At 41.6% G+C, this 24592-nt stretch overlaps 1 protein-coding gene across 1 annotated transcript in view; it reads right to left on the reverse strand.

The window, feature by feature from the left end:
* LOC126251628 (E3 ubiquitin-protein ligase TRAIP) overlaps positions 1 to 24592 on the reverse strand; it is a 222167-nt gene that overhangs the window by 70710 nt on the left and 126865 nt on the right. Inside the window, exon 6 of the mRNA XM_049952172.1 lies at positions 21571 to 21913. Coding sequence (XP_049808129.1) covers positions 21571 to 21913 — 343 coding nt within the window. The remainder of the gene's footprint in view (positions 1 to 21570; positions 21914 to 24592) is intronic.

The raw sequence follows: 24592 nt of genomic DNA on the forward strand, positions 1-24592 counted from the left end.
CAGATACCTGTCCTGACCATCACACAGGAATTCAAACCGACAGTTGAAGAGGGTCGTAATGTGTAAAAGGCAGACATCTGTCCAGACCATCACACAGGTATTCCAAACTGCATCAGGATCCACTGCAAGTACTATGACAGTTAGGTGGGAGGTGAGAAAACTTAGATTTCATGGTTGAGCGGCTGCTCATAAGCCGCACATCACGCTGGTAAATGCCAAATGACGCCTTGCTTGGTGTAACGAATGAAAACATTGGACAACTGAACAGTGGAAAACACTGTGTGGAGTGACAAATCATGGTACACAATGTGGCGATCTGATGACAGTGTGGGGGTATGGCGAATGCCCGGTGAACGTCATCTGCCAGCGTGTGTAGTACCAACAGTAAAATTCGGAGGTGGTGGTGGTGCTAAGGTGTGGTCGTGTTTTTCGTGGAGGGCACCTGCACCCCTTGTTGTTTTGTGTGGCACCATCACAGCACAGGCCTACATTGACGCTTTAAGCACCTCCTTGCTTCCCACTGTTGAAGAGTAATTCGGGGATGGCAATTGCATCTTTCAACACGATCAAGCACCTGTTCATAATGCTCGGGCTGTGGCGAAGTGGTAACACGGCAATAACATCCCTGTAATGGACTGGTCTGCACAGAGTCCTGACCTGAATCCTATAGAACACCTTTGGGATGTTTTGGGATGCCAACTTCATGCCAGGTCTCACCGACTGACATCAATACCTCTCCTCAGTGCAGGACTCCATGAAGAATGGACTACCATTCCCCAAGAAAACTTTCAGCACACTGCTGAAAATATGCCTGCGAGAGTGGAAGCTGTCATCAAGGCTAAGGGTGGGCCAACACGATATTGAATTCCAGCATTACTGCTGGAGGGTGCCACTAACTTTTAAGTCATTTTCAGTCAGGTGTCCGGATACTTTTGATCACATAGTGTATGTCAGTCAACCTGGAGATAAAATGATGTCCATCCACTGGATAAGTGAGATGCCAACAACCGCTTATCTGCTTTTTCTATGACAAATACTCTACTGGCCTTGTTGATGGCTTTATTAACTTTAGTATCCATTGTCACTATGGTGACATCACAATCGCTAATTCCTGTTTCTAGACTGTCACTGTTGGTAAGGACTAAAGTGTTTCCATTGTGTATGCTTTGCCTAACTAGTTGTTCAAGGCAGTTTTTGGAAAACATATTCAGTAGTACTTCACAAGACTGACTGATCGTACCACCTGTAGTCGACTTCTACATCTACATGGATACTCTGCAAATCACATTTAAGCACCTGGCAGAGGGTTCATCAGACCACCTTCACAATTCTCTATTATTCCAATCTTGTATAGCGCAAGAAAATAACGAACATCTATATCTTTCCGTATGAGCTCTGATTTTCCTTATTTTATTGTGGTGATCATTTCTCCCTATGTAGGTCGGCGTCAACAAAATATTTTCGCGTTCGGAGGAGAAAGTTGGTGATTGGTATTTCATGAGAAGATTTAGTCACAACAAAAAAGCCATTATTTTAATGATGTCCAGCCCAAATCTTGTATAATTTCTGTGACGCACTCTCCCATATTTCGCGATAATACAAAACGTCCTGCCCTTCTTTGCACTTTTTCGATGTACTCCATCAGTCCTATATGGTAAGGATCCCACACCAGGCAGCAGTTTTCTAAAAAGAGGACGGACAAGTGTAGTGTAGGCAGTCTCCTTAGTAGATCTGTTACATTTTCCAAGTGTCCTGCCAATAAAACGCAGTCTTTGGTTAGCCTTCCCCACAACATTTTCCATGTATTCCTTCCAATTTAAGTTGTTCATAATTGTAATACCTAGGTACTTAGTTGAATTTACGGCTTTTAGATTAGACTGATTTATCGTGTAACTGAAGTTTAATGAAATCCTTTTAGCACTCATGTGGATGACCTCACACTTTACATTATTTAGAGTCAACTGCCAATTTTCGCACCACCATACAGATATCTTTCCTAAATCATTTTGCAATTTGTTTTGATCTTCTGATGACTTTATTAGTCGATAAATGACAGCGTCATCTGTAAACAACCTAAGACGCTGCTAAGATGGTCGCCCAAATTGTTTATATAGATAAGGAACAGCAAAGTGCCTATAACACTACCCTGGGGAACGCCAGAAATCACTTCTGTTTTACTCAATGACTTTCTGTCAATTACTACGAACTGTGACCTCTCTGACAGCAAATCACAAATCCAGTCACATAACCAAGATGATATTCCATAAGCTTGTGTGGTACAATGTCAAAAACCTTCCGGAAATCCAGAAATACTGAATCGATCTGAAATCCCTTGTCAATAGCACTCAACACTTCATGTGAATAAAGAGCTAGTTGTGTTTCACAGGAACAATGTTTTCTAAACCCATGTTGACTGTGTGTCAATAGACAGTTTTCTTCAAGGTAATTCATAATGTTTGAACACAATATATCTTAAAAAATCCTGCTGCATATAGATGTTAACGATATGGGCCTGTAATTTAGTGGATTACTCCTACTAACTTTCTTGAATATTGGTGTGACTGTGCAACTTCCCAGTCTTTGGGTACGGATCTTTCGTTGAGCGAACGGTTGTATATGACTTAAGTATGGAGCTAATGCATCAACATACTCCGAAAGGAACCTAACTGGTATACAGTCTAGACCAGAGGACTCGCTTTTATAAATTGATTTAAGTTGCTTCACTACTCCGAGAAGGGAAGCAGTGGTTGGGAAAGGAGTGAGACAGGGTTGTAGTCTCTCCCCGATGTTATTCAATCTGTATATTGAGCAAGCAGTGAAGGAAACAAAAGAAAAATTCGGAGTAGGTATTAAAATTCATGGAGAAGAAGTAAAAACTTTGAGGTTCGCCGATGACATTGTAATTCTGTCAGAGACAGCAAAGGACTTGGAAGAGCAGTTGAACGGAATGGACAGTGTCTTGAAAGGAGGATATAAGATGAACATCAACAAAAGCAAAACGAGGATAATGGAATGTAGTCAAATTAAATCGGGTGATGCTGAGGGGATTAGATCAGGAAATGAGACACTTAAAGTAGTAAAGGAGTTTTGCTATTTAGGGAGTAAAATAACTGTTGATGGTCAAAGTAGAGAGGATATAAAATGTAGACCGGCAATGGCAAGGAAATCGTTTCTGAAGAAGAGAAATTTGTTAACATCGAGTATAGATTTAAGTGTCAGGAAGGCGTTTGTGAAAGTATTTGTATGGAGTGTAGCCATGTATGGAAGTGAAACATGGACGATAACCAGTTTGGACAAGAAGAGAACAGAAGCTTTCGAAATGTGGTGCTACAGAAGAATGCTGAAGATAAGGTGGGTAGATCACGTAACTAATGAGGAGGTATTGAATAGGATTGGGGAGAAGGGAAGTTAGTGGCACAACTTGACTAGAAGAAGGGATCGGTTGGTAGGACATGTTTTGAGGCATCAAGGGATCACAAATTTAGCACTGGAGGGCAGCGTGGAGGGTAAAAATCGTAGAGGGAGACCAAGAGATGAATACACTAAGCAGATTCAGAAGGATGTAGGTTGCAGTAGGTACTGGGAGATGAAGAAGCTTGCACAGGATAGAGTAGCATGGAGAGCTGCATCAAACCAGTCTCAGGACTGAAGACCACAACAACACAACAACACTACTCCGAGGATATTTACTTCTACGTTACTCATGTTGGCAGCTGTTCTCAATTCGAATTCTGGAATATTTACTTAGTTTTCTTTTGTGAAGGCATTTTGGAAGGCTGTATTTAGTAACTCTGCTTTGGCAGCACTGTCTTCGATAGTATCTCCATTGCCATCGTGCAGAGAAGGCATTGATTGTTTCTTGCCGCTAGCATACTTCACATACGACCAGAATCTCTTTGGATTTTCTGCCAGGCTTCGAGACAAAGTTTCATTGTGGAAACTGTTATAAGCATCTTGCATTGAAGTCCGCACTAAATTTCGAGCTTCTGCAAAAGATCGCCAATCTTGGGGACTTTGCGTCTGTTTAAATTTGGCATGTTTGTTTCGTTGTTTCTGAAACAGTGTTCTAACCTGTTTTGTGAACCGAGGAGGATCAGCTTCATCGTTTGTTAATTTATTTGGTATAAATCTCTCAATTGCTGCCGATTCTATTTCTTTGAATTTAAGCCTCATCTGGTCTACACTTATATTATTAATTTGGGTTGTCTCTCAGGAAGGCGTCAAGTGAATTTTTATCTGCTTTTTTGAATAGGTATATTTTTCGCGTATTTTTCGAGGATTTGGGGATTACAATATTCAATCTCACTATGACAACCCTGTGTTCACTAATCCTTGTATCGGTTTTGATGCTCATTATTAACTCAGGATTATTTGTTGCTAAGAGGGCAAGTGTGTTTTCACAACCGTTTACTATTCGCATGGCCTCATGAACTAACTCCTTGAAATAATTTTCAGAGAATGTGTGTGCACAATTTTGGATGACATTTTATGCGAATTTTATTATATCATCCGTGTGCTTTAATAGTTTAGTTTCTTGAGTTTCTGCATGTAAATTTAATATCTAATAGCCACAGTTCTCGGATTTTCGTTTGTGTCGGAAAGTAAATCGATGCTGTGACATAGTCGTTTGTTTGCTTCTTTTGAAAACTAGTGACCGCTTGTTGGCATTAGTCAGGCAGTAGTAACTGACCGAGACAGACACAGCAACAGCGAAGTAACTGCTTTTGTGACATTTACGAGTTCCTAACCAGGAGCGAATTTTATATCATCTTTTGCTTTAATAGTTTAGTTTCTTAAGTTTGTGCATGTAAATTTAATATCTCCAGAATTAAACATGTATTTTCGCCAACATATTGAGGGTAAATTAAAGTCACCACCAACTACACTCCTGGAAATGGAAAAAAGAACACATTGACACCGGTGTGTCAGACCCACCATACTTGCTCCGGACACTGCGAGAGGGCTGTACAAGCAATGATCACACGCACGGCACAGCGGACACACCAGGAACCGCGGTGTTGGCCGTCAAATGGCGCTAGCTGCACAGCATTTGTGCACCGCCGCCGTCAGTGTCAGCCAGTTTGCCGTGGCATACGGGGCTCCATCGCAGTCTTTAACACTGGTAGCATGCCGCGACAGCGTGGATGTGAACCGTATGTGCAGTTGACGGACTTTGAGCGAGGGCGTATAGTGGGCATGCGGGAGGCCGGGTGGTCGTACCGCTGAATTGCTCAACACGTGGGGCATGAGGTCTCCACAGTACATCGATGTTGTCGCCAGTGGTCGGCGGAAGGTGCACGTGCCCGTCGACCTGGGACCGGACCGCAGCGACACACGGATGCACTCCAAGACCGTAGGATCCTACGCAATGCCGTAGGGGACCGCACCGCCACTTCCCAGCAAATTAGGGACACTGTTGCTCCTGGGGTATCGGCGAGGACCATTCGCAACCGTCTCCATGAAGCTGGGCTACGGTCCCGCACACCGTTAGGCCGTCTTCCGCTCACGCCCCAACATCGTGCAGCCCGCCTCCAGTGGTGTCGCGACAGGCGTGAATGGAGGGACGAATGGAGACGTGTCGTCTTCAGCGATGAGAGTCGCTTCTGCCTTGGTGCCAATGATGGTCGTATGCGTGTTTGGCGCCGTGCAGGTGAGCGCCACAATCAGGACTGCATACGACCGAGGCACACAGGGCCAACACCCGGCATCATGGTGTGGGGAGCGATCTCCTACACTGGCCGTACACTACTGGTGATCGTCGAGGGGACACTGAATAGTGCACGGTACATCCAAACCGTCATCGAACCCATCGTTCTACCATTCTTAGACCGGCAAGGGAACTTGCTGTTCCAACAGGACGATGCACGTCCGCATGTATCCCGTGCCACCCAACGTGCTCTAGAAGGTGTAAGTCAACTACCCTGGCCAGCAAAATCTCCGGATCTGTCCCCCATTGAGCATGTTTGGGACTGGATGAAGCGTCGTCTCACGCGGTCTGCACGTCCAGCATGAACGCTGGTCCAACTGAGGCGCCAGGTGGAAATGGCATGGCAAGCCGTTCCACAGGACTACATCCAGCATCTCTACGATCGTCTCCATGGGAGAATAGCAGCCTGCATTGCTGCGAAAGGTGGATATACACTGTACTAGTGCCGACATTGTGCATGCTCTGTTGCCTGTGTCTATGTGCCAGTGGTTCTGTCAGTGTGATCATGTGATGTATCTGACCCCAGGAATGTGTCAATAAAGTTTCCCCTTCCTGGGACAATGATTTCACGGTGTTCTTATTTCAATTTCCAGGAGTGTATTATCGTATGAGTAAGGTACGCGTTTGAAATGAAACTAAAGTTTTCTTTGAACCTTCGAGCAAATGAACTGGGAGGTCAGTAAAAGGATCCTATTATTATTTTGTTCCAGTTGCCAACAATGACCTCTGCCCATACTAACTCACAGGAAGTATCTACTTCAATTTCGTGACAAGTTAAACTACTTCTAACAGCAACAAAATGCCACCGCCAACCGTGTTTAGGCTATCCTTTCAGAACACCATTATCTTCTTTACAGAAAATTTCGGCTGAGATTATATCCGGCTTTAGCCAGCTTTCAGTGCCTATAACGATTTGAGCATCAGTGCTTTCTATTAGCGCTTGGGGCTATGGTACTTTCCCAACACAGCTACAACGATTTACAACTGTTATACCAATCTTTCCTGTATCTAAGTTCTTCTTGTGCTTGGCGTGCAACCTTTGTGACTGAAGCCCTTCTTGTCATTTCCCCGAGACCCTCTAACCTAAAAATCCGCCCAGTCCACGCTACACAGCACCTGCTACCCGTGTAGCCACCTCCTGCGTATAGTGGACACGTGATCTATTGAGCGGAACCCGAAACCCAACGACCCTTTGGCTCTAGTTGAGGAATCTGCAGCCTACACAGTCGCAGAACCGGCTGAGCCTATGATTCAGACCCTCCACTAGCTTCTGTACCAGAGGTCCACAATCGGTCCTGTTGACTATGCTGCAAATGGTCAGCTCTGTTTTTATCTTGCAAGCAAGCCTAGCAGCCTTTACCACTTCTGTTAGCCGCTTGAAACCAGAGAGAATCTCTCGTGATCCAAAGTGACACTCATCATTGGTACCGACTTGAGCAACCACCTGCAGTTGGCTGTACCCTGTGCTCTTCGTGGCATCCAGGAGGACCCTTTCCACATCTGGAATGACTCCACCTGGTATGCACACCGAGTGCACATTGGTTTTCTTTCCCCTCTTGTCAGTCAAGTCCCTAAGGGGCTCCATAATGTGCCTAACGTTGGAGCTCCCAACTACCAATAATCCCACCCTCTGTGATTGCCCAGTTCTTGCAGGCTGCGTGGTTTCCTCGAAAAAGGACAGGCGACAGCACCTGGCTCAGCCACAGACAACACCTGGAACCTGTTTGTCAAACAAACCGGGGAGGCCTTATGTGCGGCTGCCTCGGAAGTCTTTTGCTGCCTGCTTCGCACCGGTGTGACCTCCCATTCGACCTCAGGTGAGGGGTCAACCTCAGTGTGAGCAGAAACTGGGCTGGCCACCGGTGAGGACCGATCGGAGGACTCTGACGTGTTGGACGTCCGTTGGATCCTCATAGCCGGTCCACAACAGTGGTGCCCATCCAGTGCAGCCTCAAGCCGTGTAACCGAATCCATCACAGCCCGAAACTGAGAGCAAAGTGTTACCAACTTGGCTCACATCCGCACACAACAATCGCAGTCCCTGTCCATACTAAACACCGTGGAAAATTAAACTATGCTGATAAACGGACTATCGGCACGTCTGCGCAACTCTACTGTGGACCCTGACGAAAACACAGGAACTGTGTCTAATAATTCGCAGATATTCAAAAACCTAGCTACCAAAGCACTCAGGTGAAACTAAATAATTCGCCCCCGATTAGGAACTTGTAATACGTCACAAAATTGGTTTACTTTCTGACGCAAACAAAAACATACGAACTGTGGCTATTAGATATTAAATTTACTGCAGAAACTCAAGAAACTAAACTATTAAAGCACACAGATGATATAATAAAATTCGTTCCTTGTTAGGAACTCATAAATGTAGTGAATTCATAAATGTTCGAGTCTATACTTGGCAGGTTGAAGTCATCCCCCGCAAATATTGCATGATCTGGATATTTCCACAATAAGGACTGTAGACTTTGCTTGAATGACTAAAACTGTCACAGTGGAATCAAACGGCTGTAAAAACATCCAACAATTAACTTGATTTCAACTGGACCTATTATGTGTGTCCAGACAACTTCAAAGTCACATTCACATTTAAATTCAACCTCAATAGAGACAATATTTTTGTCAACTGAAATGAACACACCCTCTTGTATGGTGTGTAATGCGTCTCTCCAATATATGTTCCATGAATTGCTATGTCAGAGATTGCTACTTAGGGTTCCAGCCAGCTCTCAGTTGCGAGAATAATTTGAGAGAGAGGAATTTCCTGGAGGGCAGTAAATTCAAGAACTCGGTTATGAATACTTCGACAATTTACTGTCAAAATATTGACAGTGGAAGTGTATGTACTTTGTATGTGATCTGATTTCGCTTTCTGCATATCAACTAGCGAGCGTTTGTCAAAGGACCTCAAAATACCATAGAGCCTAAAAAAAAAAAAAAAAACCTTGTGAACCCCACAAACCCCACAAGTACTCTGCTACCCGAGTAGTTGCCCTTTTTTTTTTTTTTTGTTGAGTGTAGCACCCCTGACCTATCAAGGTCAGTCCTACAGCTCTGCAACCTATAACACAAGTCCTGGGATCTGCAGCCATAGCAGTCACAGAATGGATGGAGCCTCTGGTTGAGACCCTCAACTTGGCTGCAAACCAAAGGACCCTGATAGATTCTGGATACAATGTTACAAATTGTGAGCTCCGCTTGCACCTCATAATTGAGGTCAGCAGACTTCACCACTTCTGGCAGCCATCCTTAGGAACTGAGGGTGTCCTCCAAATCCAAGCAACAGGCATTAAGGTGCTAACATGAACAACAACTTGCAGATTGCACCCTGCATCCATGATAGCTATAGGCAAGGCCTCCTCCACATCTCATATGAAGCCCCCTGGTAGACACACTGAGTGCACAATGGAATTCTTTCTGTGCCTGGACATTCTTTCCCTAAGCAGCTCCATGACAGAGTTAACATTGGAGCTCCCAATTACCAGTAAACCTCTCCCCTCACTTTCCTGCTTGGACCCTGCTGAGAGAGAGGCCGCCTGTCCACATTAACTTTCCACCTCAAGCGACCCAACTGTGTATTAAATGCAAAATATGCAATGAATTTAAGAATTAAACTTTGCAAGCACAAAGAAACATGCAAATAATTTAAGACTTAAGCTGAGTACACAAACAGAGAAGCTAAATATGCTACTTGGTGGTACGTGGCAAGAAAGTTTACAATCTGTATCCTCCCAAATTACTCAAATTTTTCTCTTGCAGTCATTATGTGACATGTATGACAAAGTAATACATATCTTTATCCATGTGGGCTTTCTTTTACGCACAGCATCTTTGTTGTAGTGGCTCCCATTGGAATTCATTTAGTTTTTCTATGGTGATATCAAGCAGAATAAATACATACACAATGAACTGTTTTGTGCTTCCATCTCCCCAAAACATCCACCAAACAAGGAGATTTACTCTTCTGCCTGGTGCCTTAACATGAACACAAAGAACTGTTCTGTACAACTGTCTCCACGAATGACCAGCAGAAAATGAAATTTATGAATATCATGTTGGAATACAAACTGACAGCTGATAAGTGAATCTGTTTATTATGCTACCAGTTTTGATCTACATCTCATTGTAAGAGTCTGAATAATAACCAACAAAACAGATTTAATTCTAATTAGAAAATAAGCATAACTGGAGATGCAAATTAAATCAAGTCACTGGTTGTACTTACATAATATATGACTTTAGCTTATCTATGTTACTATAATGTTATTCTGAACCCCGTGCCAGATTAAGTGTAGGGGCAACAAAATTCAGTTTCAATATTTCACCTAATTATTGACTGAACAGTAAAGTAGAACTGTGTCTACTGCACCACAATCATGTGTGTGCAGGACAGACATGTATCGGACAGATGATTGGCGCAGGCAGGTAGTCCCCGAGCCTGCCTAAGAAGTTACGCGTTCAGCTCATGAATAAACGCGCCGTACTCCACGAAACGTCAAACATTTTTGTGTGAACATTTGAATGTTGTTGAAAGAAGAGAAGATACAATTACTTATTCATTCTTCTCTTACTTTCATAAGGTCCAGACAGTTGTCACGTTAAACTTGAGATAATTTCGAAACCGTATTTATTGAAAATGTACGTAATAGTTTCCGAAGTTAAGAAAACATACGGGAACTTACTAAACATCAATATTCATGTGTCAAAGGATCGAGAGAATCTCAGTGCGTATACTTGCTTTGTCCACTTTAAGTGTACAATAGCTGTTGAGTAATTGATAGATTAACTGCTAAAGTAAATCATCACATTAAAACCACCAGAAATATGGGGACCAAAGTGAACAGGACACGAAAAGGAGGAATTTTTTTTTTTATGATGATTGAGATGAGAAAAATTTGAGAGTTACCACAACAACATATAATAATTAGACGAAAAAATTGGTCTGCAAGATTCAATTAAGATGATTTGGTTGTGCGGAGGAAGCAATCCTCACACGCCCAGTAACCAGCTGCCGCCGACGCAGTCACAGTAACCCGCCATTGTTGCTGGTTGCTGTTTGAGTTGCTGACTTCACACCCACCGCCGCCAATGCCGACCCTGCAACCAACGTTTGACACTGCTGGTGCCCATGCAGTTCCCCGGTGCCATTTCTACACCTCACCGATACAGCCTACAAACCTATGCCAGGTGAGCTCAAGATAATAACTATTTGAATGTAAACTAGGGTGATCATTATTCACAGAGGCAATTTTTTTAATGATTATGACATCAAAAAAAATTAGGACTATGGAGAAGGAACAACAACATACAGAAACTGTAGAACTAGCCTTGGCAATGACAGTGACTAAGGTCACGCCACAGTGGACTGAAGTAGCTAATTTAATTAAAGGACTAAGTCTTCAGTTAAATATCAAATTAGATGCTCAGAATGCTTCGTTAAGTGAAAAAATAGATGTGCAAAATGTAGCCGCCACTGCTCAAATGGACTCTTTGAGAAATGAAATAAGTACTACTTTAAATTAAAAGTTAGAAGCACAGAGTGTAACTTCGACTGCTCAAATTTCCTCTTTGAGGAACGAAATAAGTGATCAAAATGTTTCTTTAAATGAAAAACTAGAAGCACAGAGTGAAGCTTTCAATTCTAAATTTGAGGTGTTAAATGATAAAGTGGAAAATTTATGAGTACATTTAAAGAATGAATTAAGTAATTCTTTATCTGTACAAATGAATCAAATGTTTATGGACTTAAAAAAAAAGCAGGCTGATCAATTTCAGAAGTTGATCCAGAGATTATAATTTGATATTGAGGGCAAGTGTACCAATATAGAGTCTGAATTTAATGAGAAGTTATGGTCATTTCAAATTGTGTGTAATGTTGCATTCAACGCAGTGAAACAGAGATTACATACCTTAAAAGATATCATTGAAAAACAAGACAAACTGATCCCTATTGTCCAGTCGCAAATTGCAGGGGTCAACACTCATGTAGATGCGTTAGAGAGAAATTTTAGTGAAAGGTTAGCAACCTCAGACACCATAAATATAAGCGGTCTGGAGGAACAGGTAGATGAACTAATCTACTGGAGAGTTGCCGAGAGGGTAAACACAGACAACTTTCCACCACATTTAGTGTCGGGACTAGATTATACTAAAAAAGGCATAAATGATTTGTGGAGGGAATTTAAACTTATCCAGAATAAGGCAGAGAAAGGAGTAGCTTCACAGTATGTAGCATTGACTAGTAAATGGTAATTGTTTACTTGAGGGGAGACTTTCACACAAAATGTAATGAGAAGTTCTGGTCTGCACTTGCTCAAGTAAGGTTAAGAGCAGATCCATGGGATCCAGGCGGAGTCACCTTATTCCCCAGAGATGTTAACATCCTGTGTTAACAGACGGAGTGACAACCGTCGGATCCCGAGTTGGGCTCGGTGTTACTTCCATATTCGTATGCCCACACCGAATTCTCTTCACGTCTTATACTATCCTGTATTCTGTTCTCATCCTCTTATATTTCATATAGTTTAGTACTTCAGCATACTCATCTTGACGTGGTGGACAAGTAAGAGTTGCAGCAAATCACTGATATCAAGGTCATACTGCTTCTTGTGGAGGTAGCAGTAAGTGATCTTGTCATTATACACAGTCTTACCTGTTTTAATGATGCTAGGATCCCCAGTGATATAATCACTTTGATGGATTTGTTATTGTATCGAGTCAAGACTGAAGCATTTGGTAATGCCTCGTAATATGCAAGTCAAACGCATGCTCTGCTCTAGTCTCGAGGTAAAAGTGAGTTGACAGCGTGCTTCGCTCTAGTTAAGAAGGATCTCGAATCCGCATATAGTTAGGTCATATTTTTGCCTAGCATATAGTTAGATCTGATTCGGGCCTAAACTATTGTAGGATACGATGTAATATGAATAATTATATATTTATAACTAATTATATATTTATGATGATATGATACATAGTTCCTACTTATGATGATGTGATACACAGTTTTCTACTTTTTATAGAATATTTTATACCTTTTGATGAGATATATGAATGGGGAGGGTTTGTATTGATTTTCAAAGGGGTGGGTAGTCTAGGTACACAAGGTTAACACTAAACACACCACACTGTTCACACAACCCTCACAGATAAGTGTGACTGATTCTTCACCATTTGGCGTTCCAAAAAGTTGCTAAGATCTTTCTTCGGGGACTTCAAAGGTGAAGGTGAGAATGTTTGTTCTGCAGGAGACGTTTAACATCGTACCTCCTCCGGCTTCTCACTCAAGTACCGGTGAAGTGGGGATCCTAGAGGAATGGGGGTGGGAAGGGTTTCCTGTCTTTGGGGCTATCTTCTTTCACTTCTTCGATCTTAGCAACCATTTCTACTTTTTCCTTTTTTACTTCTCTTTCGAGTGCCAGTCTTTCTTCCCCTCTGTCCATACGCATACGCTTCTATCGCTGAAGTCCTTCTCAATTTCCATGGTTTTCTATAACCTTCAACTTATTTTCCATAAGCTGGCTGAAGAATCAGGCTACACGACTATCCATACACATACACACAATGAAACACAAAGACACAAACAGGAAGAGCACAGTTTAAGATAATGGGGGAACCATCATGTGATGGAGGGAGAAAAGTGTGCACATAGTGATAGGTATGCATAAGAGGGAAACATTCCACGTGGGAAAAATACATCCAAAAACAAAGATGATGTGACCTACCACACGAAAGTGCTGGCAGGCCGATAGACACACAAACAAACACATACACACACACACAAAATTCAAGCCCTTGCAACAAACGACCGCCCCATCAGGAAAGAGGTAAGGAGGGGGAGTGGGTTTCAAGGGTGAGGGCAAGGAGTCACTCCAATCCCACCTTAGGGGGAAAAAAGGACAGACACACACACACACACACACACACACACACACACACACACACACACACACACACACACACCTAAGGTAAGTCTTTCCGCTCCTGGGATTGGAATGACTCCTTACCCTCTCCCTTAAAACCCACATCCTTTCGTCTTTCCCTCTCCTTCCCTCTTTCCTGATGAAGCAACCGTTTGTTGCGAAAGCTTGAATTTCGTGTGTATGTTTGTGTTTGTTTGTGTGTCTATCGACCTGCCAGCACCTTCGTTCGGTAAGTCACATCATCTTTGTTTATATATATATATATATATATATATATATATATATATATATATAAGCTAGAAATTTTGTTTGTATATTTGTGTGTCTATCGACCTGCCAGCACTTTCGTTCGGTAAGTCACATCATCTGTGTTTTTAGATATATTTTTCCCACGTGGAATGTTTGAATGTTTCCCTCTATATATATATATATATATATATATATATATATATATATATATATATATATATATATATATATCATTCGTTCTCTTACTTTTGTAAGGTCCGGACAGTTGTCTTGTTAAACTTGAAGAGATTTGTAGATTGTATTTATGGAAAAATGGATGTGATAGTTTCTGACGGACCAGAAGGTGTCGAGTTTATGAAAAAAGTTGTAGTTGTATGAAAACTGTTAAGTGTGATGAGAATACAGTGAGATTGAGTTCAAAGTATTCTTGAGTGTACAGAGTTTTTTTTAAAGTATAAAAAATTCCTCCAAAGCAGCAGCTTATCTTTGGAGAAGAAGTTGTGCAGGACACCGCGACCGGCTATCCTGAAAAGAAGATCGATGAAGCAACTCCAAGTAAGTTCGATGGCCAAGGGGGAGTGTGAGTCTTGCACACCAGTACCACACTGCCACCTTTAATCACTGGAAACCGCCAGGCCGTGCGACATATAGCTCAGGAGATACGACATCAATCCTTTAGATGAATGAAAAACTAGCTTTTGCTTTAAATGGCACACAAATTATCCTGTTATATTCATCCAATGTTTCATAATGCCAGCACTTAGTGACTTCCAACAAACTTTAAGTATAATTTCAAACCTTTCTTCCCATTTACATGGTAAAAGGCAAATATTTAACGCATTACGTCATTTGTAAAGTAATCAGACATTTGAAACTGATTTTTACAGGAGAATTCAATTTTTTAAAGAATCAGGGTTAACTGGTGTATGTGTAATCCATCATGATTTTCATGATTACAGTTTTGCCCCAAGTTAAATTATGTTATTGTTGGTATTGTACTAAGTTCAAATACTGGTTCGATGCACCTCTCCACACTGGTCTATCCTATGCAACTGACTTCATCTCTGCATGACTAAAGCAAACTATATGAATTTAAAACAGCATACGGTAGTCAAGTCTTGGTCTCCATCTATTGTCATTTATCCCCTTGAGGCACGGATACATCAATGACGGTTACAATGTCTGTGTTCATACAGTGTCTGTATCTTCATATCACAACCACAAATTTTCATGTGTCATACACAGCTGATGTCAATTCATATTCACTATACGTGAATCTATTTTGTAATGTACAGTTTGTGTTATTCAGGCATAAAAGTGCCCCATTTGGCCTTCAAAGCACTGACTTTTTGGACTGACTGAATAGTGTTGTGGATTATGTCATGTTGTGCCTTCCTTTGCACCCTGCTGGCATAACACAATACACAAGAAATGTAATTACAGCATTTCATTTCTAGGCAGTCGTGCTGCTTTTGAAGTGAGTGATTTCATACAAATGCCCCAGAGATGCACTCACAAGAGAGATCTTTCAGCAGCTCTCCCTATCTCCACCTTTCATTGGGTACAGGAGTACCAGATGGATTCCTACATTTGTTGTGGCTCCACTATGTGTGCCCTGCTACATAGGACCACTATGGATGATCTGATATCATAGCTTGACAATCTCGCATGCTACCTTGCTGTTTTTGGAGTGTGTAAAGGCTGGTTAACCCCACAGCCCACAATAAAAAGGGATATGCTACTTCACATTGATCTCGCATGTGCATAATCCTCACCCACACGAGTGAATAGCTTCAGTAATTATAACCAACCATCTAAGTCACACTATGGATCTGATCTAATAGATCATTTTGTCACAGGGCCACTATAATTGTCAATTATTTGTCCATTTGGTGCACCAGAGCACTACCCTACAGAACAATGTACTATGTATGGGCTACAGTTTGTCGTTCTATTGTCCCTCACCCGTGGTATTGCCCCCAAAAAATTTTGAAACAGCAAGGATGCATTTGAACAATGGTTCAGGGTAGCAAAGCAGGACTGTCAGAAAGTACATGCACGTCACTGTTGCACCCAGTGGCAAATAAGCTAGATAGCCGACATCTGAATTGCGATAACAAACAGAGCACTAAATGCATGGACAATCTATGATCAAGACACAGTGTGCCACATTTGTGATTTTATGTAGCATCTTGTGGCTGTATATTTTTCCCACTCTGAGTCCTGTCAAGGACTATGATTAGAGTGCAGCTGTCATTTAGAATCCACACAAAAAGTGAGAATTCCTCTACACACACTAAGGGCTACAAACACCACAAAAATCTTCCAAAGATAAATTGTTGAAGTGCCCTGGAGCTTTGACTTCTGTTTGATCTATGTTAATGATATTTTGGTGGCATCATCTTCGCCAGAAGAATGTGGATCACCACCTTCCAAGAGTCTTCTATAATTTTGACACCCCACTGCATCCTGCCGTGCTACGGAAGGACATAGTGGGATAGTGTGAAGCACGTCATCCTATAGTTGACTCAGCAACTGCACAAGAAGACGAAAGGAATTCAGATGGTAGACTCTATAAGATGCAGGGACCCAGGGAGGGAAGGGATGCAAAGGTAGGGGAGGAGAGACGAGGAAGGTGGTGGAGATGAGGGTGACGGGGAGGGAAGGAAGAAATGGAAAGGGCTGGAAAAGGAAGCGGGGGGGGGGGGGGGGGGGGAGAAGAGGGAGGAACAAAAAGAGGGACTCCCTCCTTCCCTCCTCTTTTCAACCTTCCTATATTCCCTTGTCTCTCTCTGCAAGTCAATCTTCCTCTCCATTCCTCCCCTCTCCCTACTTCTTATATGCCCCATCCTCTGAACTCCAAGTCATCTGTGGAAAGATGTGCCTCACAATATCCCACTCCCCCCCTCCTAGACTCATGTGTCTCCCTGCCCCCTTCTCACCTCCATCTATCCAGGCATTTGCTATCGACAATTAACAGTTATTATCGCAGTGGCCACAGGCGGGTGAGTTTGGGTGTCTGTGTGGTTGTGTATGTGCATACATGAACTTCTACAGTGTTTATATGTGGACGAGGAAAAAGGTTTGCCAGGTGAAAATACACATTTTCCTGGGTGAAAATATCCCTCAGAACAGTAAAACGTATCAATTCCTTGAGCAGTAAAGGTTTTAGACACCACTTACCGGCACTTTAGGAAATGGAACCCAGTAAAAAACACATTTTGGAAAGATGTTTGATGCACAGCACCATGTATGCTGCATATTTTCATATTAGGGAAACATAAAAACGAATTCTACCAAACACACCGCATTAGTTTCCAAAGCACTGAGGTCCAGATTGTGATGTGCTTTTCTCAGCTGAACACAGCTCACATCACGTTATCTCACCAGTAAAGGAAAGCAGATATTCAGAACATAGGACACCTGATGTAGTCAGCCAGTAGCTACATCACTGTTAAGTAGAGCAGATAAACAAACAAGAAAAGTTTATGGTTTAAATTAATATACATGAAGCACAGCTATAAGAAAAGCTAAGCTTCCACATATAATACAGTTAAGAAAATGAAAAAGATATATCAAACACAAACATGCCAGTAAAATTTTAAATGATGACATAAATTTCTTATCTTCTGGGCCTGAAATTCTTCTAAGTGGCCCGTCCTCAAAGTTTTAAGTTTTGAATGAGAGTCAATCGCTCTGTGATTTAAGAAATTCATCATATGCTTTCACACGTAACATAATTCATCTTGTGCAAAAGGAAATTTACTTTGAAATTAATGCTTCTCAAACCATCATTTGGAATATTTTCCCGTGACCTGTTAGAAATTAAACATTTGTAACGTCATGCTCATTGAAAGCAGCTGTGAAGTATTGCATAGACTTCATCCTGAAGCCTTTGACACATTTTGCTGTCAGTGAGCACTTATGTGCACACTGTGTTTTGTTTGTAAGTTTTACATTGGTGTTTCTGTCTCGTTTATGTTTTATTGCCACAGTATTATTCTACAGTAGCAGGCTAAAGTAAAATCCTTTGTTAGAGTATCAGTTCTTACCAGTCAAAATCACGAAAAGTTAACTTAGAAGTAAGAGAGTGAAAAATTCCCAGAATTCTAAAAAAATTTCTGGGTTTTTCCCGGTTTTCTCCCAAATGAAAAAATTTCCAGGGTTTTCCCAGTTGTCCCAGGTCTTATACACCCTGTTCTACTAGAGAAAGAGCAAGAGCTTGAAAGTTATTATGAATAGTTTTCTGTGTTGTGTTTCTGTGTGCCACACACCAGCTATTGGTGAATGATTACCTTTCCTTTCTTTTATATATTATTCCATCCAGGAATTTCAATTGTTGTTATACACAAATGATCTTTGTTGGAGTTAATGTATCTGCTGCTGACATCCATTCCCAACAGGGGCACAAAATGCCACCCCAAAACAGTATTTAACCCCAACAACAGTGTAAATTGTGACAATATTTAGGTACAATAAACTTGTATCACCAATGCAAACTTCGAAATGAAGAAATCCAAGCATCACCCTGTGTCCTAACTGACCGTCTATGGTTCCATAACTCATGCAAGGAATAATGAGCAACATGATGCATTATAAGCAGATCAGGAGAGCCTCTCACATGTTGTTCTGCTCACACATCCCACCACGAAAACCCCTTGGTGATCTTTTCAGATGATTTAGCCCATGCTGTGGGTCTCTGGGTGTAATTCTTCAGTGGCATACCAGTGGAGCCTAGCAACCCTTATTTCTTTCTCCAAAAAGCTGACAGAAAAACATTATTCTTGACTGTTTTATACAAACTTCTCACTGGCTCCACAGCCATGAAATACTTCATCCTTATCACTGAAGGTCACATCATCATCATCATCATCATTTATACTAATTACCAGTCACTGTGGTTCATGTTTTCATAATCCCACAACAATTATCCACCAATTCAGCTTAAGTACTTTAATTTCACTGATCAGTTTCCCACTGACATTTGGAAACAACAGTATCATCAATAATGTTGGTGCAAACACTTTGTCTAGTCAGAACCATCTCTCAATCCCTAACTTTCAATGGGCAGGTATATTTCCACTACTGCTGCTCAGACTAGGCAGAAATTTGAGTGAGAACTGTCAGGGGGTCTGCAGAACAACTGATGTATGATGAGCCTCTGTGTTTGCTGGGTGAGTTCTTTTTCCTGTGTACCACACCTACGTGCACTATACCAGGAATCCTAACAAATCTCAGGAAGAAGATGGAATGGAAATGACTAATGTTATCCTCATGTCACAACAAATGAGTCAACTTATTTTCACAGACAAGGCCAGAACAAAATACGTCTCTCTGCACTGTCTCTCTTTATGAAAGGTTTTGGAACCACCGTGTAAGGCCCCTGCACGGGCATAGAAAGGAGTGACAGGATACTGACACATTGAATAAAAGGGGAGACAATGTTATCTCTGTCGATGGGAGTAAAGTAGCATATCTGAGCTATGAGAATACCACTGAATCACCAGACCCAACAGGATGGGCCCTGGTGTATCAGCTACCCCCAGCAATCCATCTGGCTGTAACCCAGATCCCGACAGATGTGCCATACCATGCCAGCCATCAAGAAAAATAGGATACAACTCCAATAATGTGCTACAGGCAGCAAGTGCTGATGGGTTCGAGATGTGATGGCCTCAGTGCTCCACTCGATACACTGTTGAGGGAATGTCCTAACTGCACCACGAGAGACTACCTGTAGAAGATTACCAGCAGTGTGAGATGTGAGAGACAAGCACACCTAGACATGCACTGTTTGACAGGTAACATGGTGAGAGTCCTGACACAGGTGAGCATAGCTTGTGAGGTAGCGTGTGGAGTTTTCTGCCTGACCAGCAGTTGACACACCAGCCCCAGTTATCAGTGGAATATGGGTGCCACGAGGAAAGCCAGCTATCATAAGGGCAGCAGATAACCTGAACAGTTGCTGCAAGTGGTTTTCCCAGGAAGAGTGGTATTTGCTGGCCAGCACATGTTGTGAGAGTGCTTCCATGGCACAAACTCAGAGGCTGCACATTATTTCACAGTCACCATATAAATAAAACCTGCACTAATAAATAAGAACATGAGAAATTTGCATTATCGATGTGAATTCTGCCTCAAAATGTGGAAATATGAAATTAACCAACAGACTATTTATAGCGAATGGTATCCAGATGAACTATTGTCAGAGGTCATTTGAAACAGCTTTATTTTCTGCACAAAAATAAAAATGTAATCAGTTTTCAGTTACTGGTATTGCACATCATCTGGTGAAGCCCAATTTCCAAAGATAATGTGTATAAGAATATGTTCGCAAAATAAAAAGGGCACAAGCACAACGACATATCAGTGTACTAAATGCTCTGGTGCAATGCCAACTATGAGCTGTTCAGTGGTCTGTACAAGATACACATCACATAATATGTAAAACTCAGCCATTGGACCTAGCGTCTTACAATAAAGAAGGTATGTCTGCTAGTTATAGTTCAATTGTTCGTACTATGTGCACATATTTAACATGGCAGTTTTAGGTGGTGAGTGTTTTGAACTGTGGTCTCATCAAATACTGGTAGAGGTTGGGCTTTAACTTTTTTTTTTCCTTTCCTATTTCGTTTACGACTATGTGAACCTCAGCAAATAATTGGACAGTAACCATTACCAAACACTTTGAATTGTGTGTTGTTCATTGTTTTTCTTTGTTATTTTGAAATGTGTGAACAGACTAACGCTAGCCCATCATGGAATCAGATTACAGTCCCCGCAGCACTAAAAGGGATCAGAGAACACAGAATACAGGTGTAGGCTGCTGTCCTACAAGCGGGAAGCAGGGCTTGTTTCTGACAGTTGTGCTTATGGTCTTTAAATCCTGAGCAGTGGAGCAGTTAAAGACTTGTGAAATTTCTGCATAGCTTTTTGGAGTTTTAACTCTGAACTGCAGCATCACTTTCACAGATTTGGAAAATTCTGCATAGCTTTGCAGACTTTGAAAAGTTATCCACAACCTATTTTTGAACTTTAACTTTGAACAGCTTCATAAAGTTCCAGACTTAGTGTAATTTTGATAGAGCTAGTGATTAAATCAGTCGTTGCTCTGATAGTATTAAGCAAGGGTTGTATACATTTTCGTTACTAAATGGTATGCAGCTTGTGTTAAGAACATCGTTGCATTTCACCAACCACAATCCTGCCCGCAGTTTAATCAAATTATACGTAGTTTACAGAAGAGTAACAGGATAATGTGACAGTTGTGTGGCTCACCCCAACCACATACGAAGCTAACTTCAGAATTTGGTTACACAGTTATTTAACCCTTTTGACATACAGAGACAGAATAAGGAAAGATAATAGTACATCATAAGTGTGCACTCAGCTTTTGAGCCAAGCAGACAGATGTAAAAGCAAACTTGAATATGAGAAATTCTACACGAAATTTAGTCAGACTTAAAAATTATTTCAAAACAATAACTGTACCTATTTACTTTACTACTATACACTAAAGATTTTCTGTTTATCAAGAATCCCGTATCAATTCCTATTACGTGATATTCAGCTCCTGATCACTAAGTCCAGTAGTGTGGTCAACAGTTAAAAATATACACTCACACAAACCGATAAATCCTATCTTAGAAACAGAAAAGAGTAATAATGCAACTATACCTCAGCAAGTGTAGACTTCCTCTTCTCAATAATGTTGTGAGACAACTTCAGTGTGTTAGGCGCTGGGCTTTCAGTTACAAATCGCCTAAGAGCACTCTGACTAGGATGAGATGCCGTGGGTGATACTATGGCTGCCTCAAGATTTTTTATCTTTTTCTGTAGACTTCTGTTCTCTGCTTCCTGGTGTTTGATATCGTCTGTTAACAATGCATTCTTTTCCACCTGATTACTCAGTTCTTTCTTCAAACGGTTCAACTCGTTTAGAGCTGAATTCAAATCTTTTTCAGATTCTTTCAATTGTGTTTGAAGATTTCGCCTCTTCTCTGTTGATCCTAGTAATTCCCTTAAAAATGAAATATTAATTTTTAAGTTTCCTAGCATTATTATAAGATCTTTTTTGCAGTTTGTAAAATATAGTTCACAACAGATGTGTAATAAGACAAAATTAGCAAGCTAGGAACCTCACATGAATTTAGGGCAACTCTGATGTCGCTTACCAGTGATACACTAAATTCTGCTCCTTTCATTGTACTGTATCTTTAACTGACAGATTTATCATTGTTTTAACAAAAAGTGGTTAGAAGATGGCTACGACACAAATTCTTGAATGTATAATTGAAGTCCTTGCGTTTAAATAGCAATAAATAATTGACATCATTAATAATGAGAAAACAAAATTGTGTCTTTGAGAGAAATGCCGAGTGTGTTGTTGAGTGTATTTTACAATATTTATTGTAAAATCTGAAAAGTCACAGAAATCAGCAATTTTTTTCAGCTGGATGACACATCCAAACAAACTACCCTTTACAGACTGGTAAACAATTAGTGAGAATGGAAACACTGGCTGCAGCACCTTTTAAACATTAGAAAATAATCCCGAAAGAATTTAGAAAATAACTAGTCCAGGAATAGGTTAGGTAGAATGGGAAAACTGTACCTAGTATTTAATGCTACACATGTTCCATTCATGCATAATTATGTTTCAAAGACTTGAGAATATATGGAAGTGCCACATAATACAAAGGTAATATGGCACAATGAAAGCAGACTGTGAGATATTATAACACACACACACACACACACACGCACGCACGCACGCACGCACGCACGGTCATCTCTGCCTCAACTGTGACTGCATCCAATGTGATCAGTGATCTCAATTGGGGTGAGTAATAGGAAGGAAGGAAGGAAGGGGGAAGGAACGAAGGAAGGAAGGAAGATTACAGTTTAACGCCCAGTCGACAGCATGGTATTGGAGATGGATCACAAATGCAAATTACGGAAGGATGGGGAAGGCCATCGGATATTCCCTTTTCAAAGGAACCATCCCGGCATTTGCCTGGAGTGATTTAGAGAAATTGTTGAAAATTGGGGGAGGGATAGCACGGTAGCAAGGTACAGATAGGGGAAGTTGGTAGTGCTACCTGTGGGAGCGGCAGGGACATGGTGGGGACAGAAATATCGGCTTGTTAGGTGCAGAAAGAGCACAGAGGCAAATGAGAGAGGAGAGCAGTAGAGAAGGGAAATGACTTTGAAGGTGTGCTGGCAGGATAGCAGGTGTGTGTAGGGTTCGACGACGACGATTTTCAGATGCTGGGCACTCAGCAGCATGGTCAGCAACATCCTGACAAGAAGTTAGCATGTCATTCGTGTGGGGGAGGGGGGCTGACAAAGACTGTCCTCACATCCAGATTAGTTTTTGTAACAGATTAAAGTCTGCCTGCTCTCCCTAGCACTTTAGGGATAAGGCCCAACAGTTCACAAAATTTCAGAATCTATGTAACACTGGTGTCAGTATTGGTAAGGATGGTGCACAGATCTCCAGCCAAACCAAGGGCAGCGCTAATGTCAGTACATGAGACAGACACAGCAAAAATATTCTGAACCGAAAGTACCACACCACAAACTTCACAGAGGGGTGGATCCTCCTGCCAGAGGAGGAAACCATGTGTTAAAGGGCAATGTCCTGTGCGCAATATGGTGAGCAGCACTTCCTTCCATCAGTGCAGTTGGCATGCAGTCTACCATGCCTGTGTTGTCGATATGAGTGATCATAGTTTGTTTCCTGCCATGTCCAATCATTCAATTTCCTGCTTTCCATCAGTGCAATTGATATGAAATCTGCCATGCCTGTTTGGTCTATTTGAGTGGCGATAGTTTCCCGTCACCTCCAATCATTCAATTTTCCAGTAACATGATTTGTCTGTTAGATAATGAGATAATGGCATACAAGCAGATGGCACATCAACATACACCAGCATCCCGACATGCTTCTTTGACTCCTCTGTCATTTCCCTGTATCCTGATATGTTCAGGTACCTAGCAAATTAACACAAGCTTGCTACAGTGTTGGAGCCACTGTAAGGAATCATGGATGAGCTGAATCAACTGTTCTATCGAATACATTTGGTGGACTGTTTACATCACACCGAGTGAGTTTAGAATAGATGAGAAACCTAGTACTGTGATGCTTGTAAATCCACTCCAGTGTAATCATAATGCCATACAACTCCATGATCTGTTAATTTTTGCAGAAGGCAGGACATTCTCTTGCTGGGATCCATCTGTATAAAAACAATAAAACAGTAGTAAATACTTAAAATTGAAGAAAACAGAGTTGTAAAAACATAATCTAGAGCACAGGTTGTCTTGTACTGCACGAGACTTAAAATCACTTTAGGCTTCTGAAGATGCGAAGGTGACAGTTAGTTCCACCCCTGGCTGTGTATTCTGAGGTCTGACATATTCAGATCCTTCAGACAGTCAGTAGCACGTTTCCCCAGTGGCTTGGTCACATGGGGCCAATTCCTGAACAACCATTCCAAGTTGGGGTGGACTGCTGCACTAAATGTCCATGACTGAGGCAAGGCTGAGATTTTCAGGACCTGGTGAGCCAGCAGGAAACACCACTAAATCCACAGCGGCGGTTCACCAGCCTCTGTACACAGACTCCAAATTGGGCTGATCCAAAAGGCATCAGCTGATATCCAAACTAAGTGTTTAACATCTTGAAGCAGGAAAT

This window comes from Schistocerca nitens, chromosome 4 (assembly GCF_023898315.1).
Source record: "Schistocerca nitens isolate TAMUIC-IGC-003100 chromosome 4, iqSchNite1.1, whole genome shotgun sequence".
NCBI classification, from domain to species: Eukaryota; Metazoa; Arthropoda; class Insecta; order Orthoptera; family Acrididae; genus Schistocerca; species Schistocerca nitens.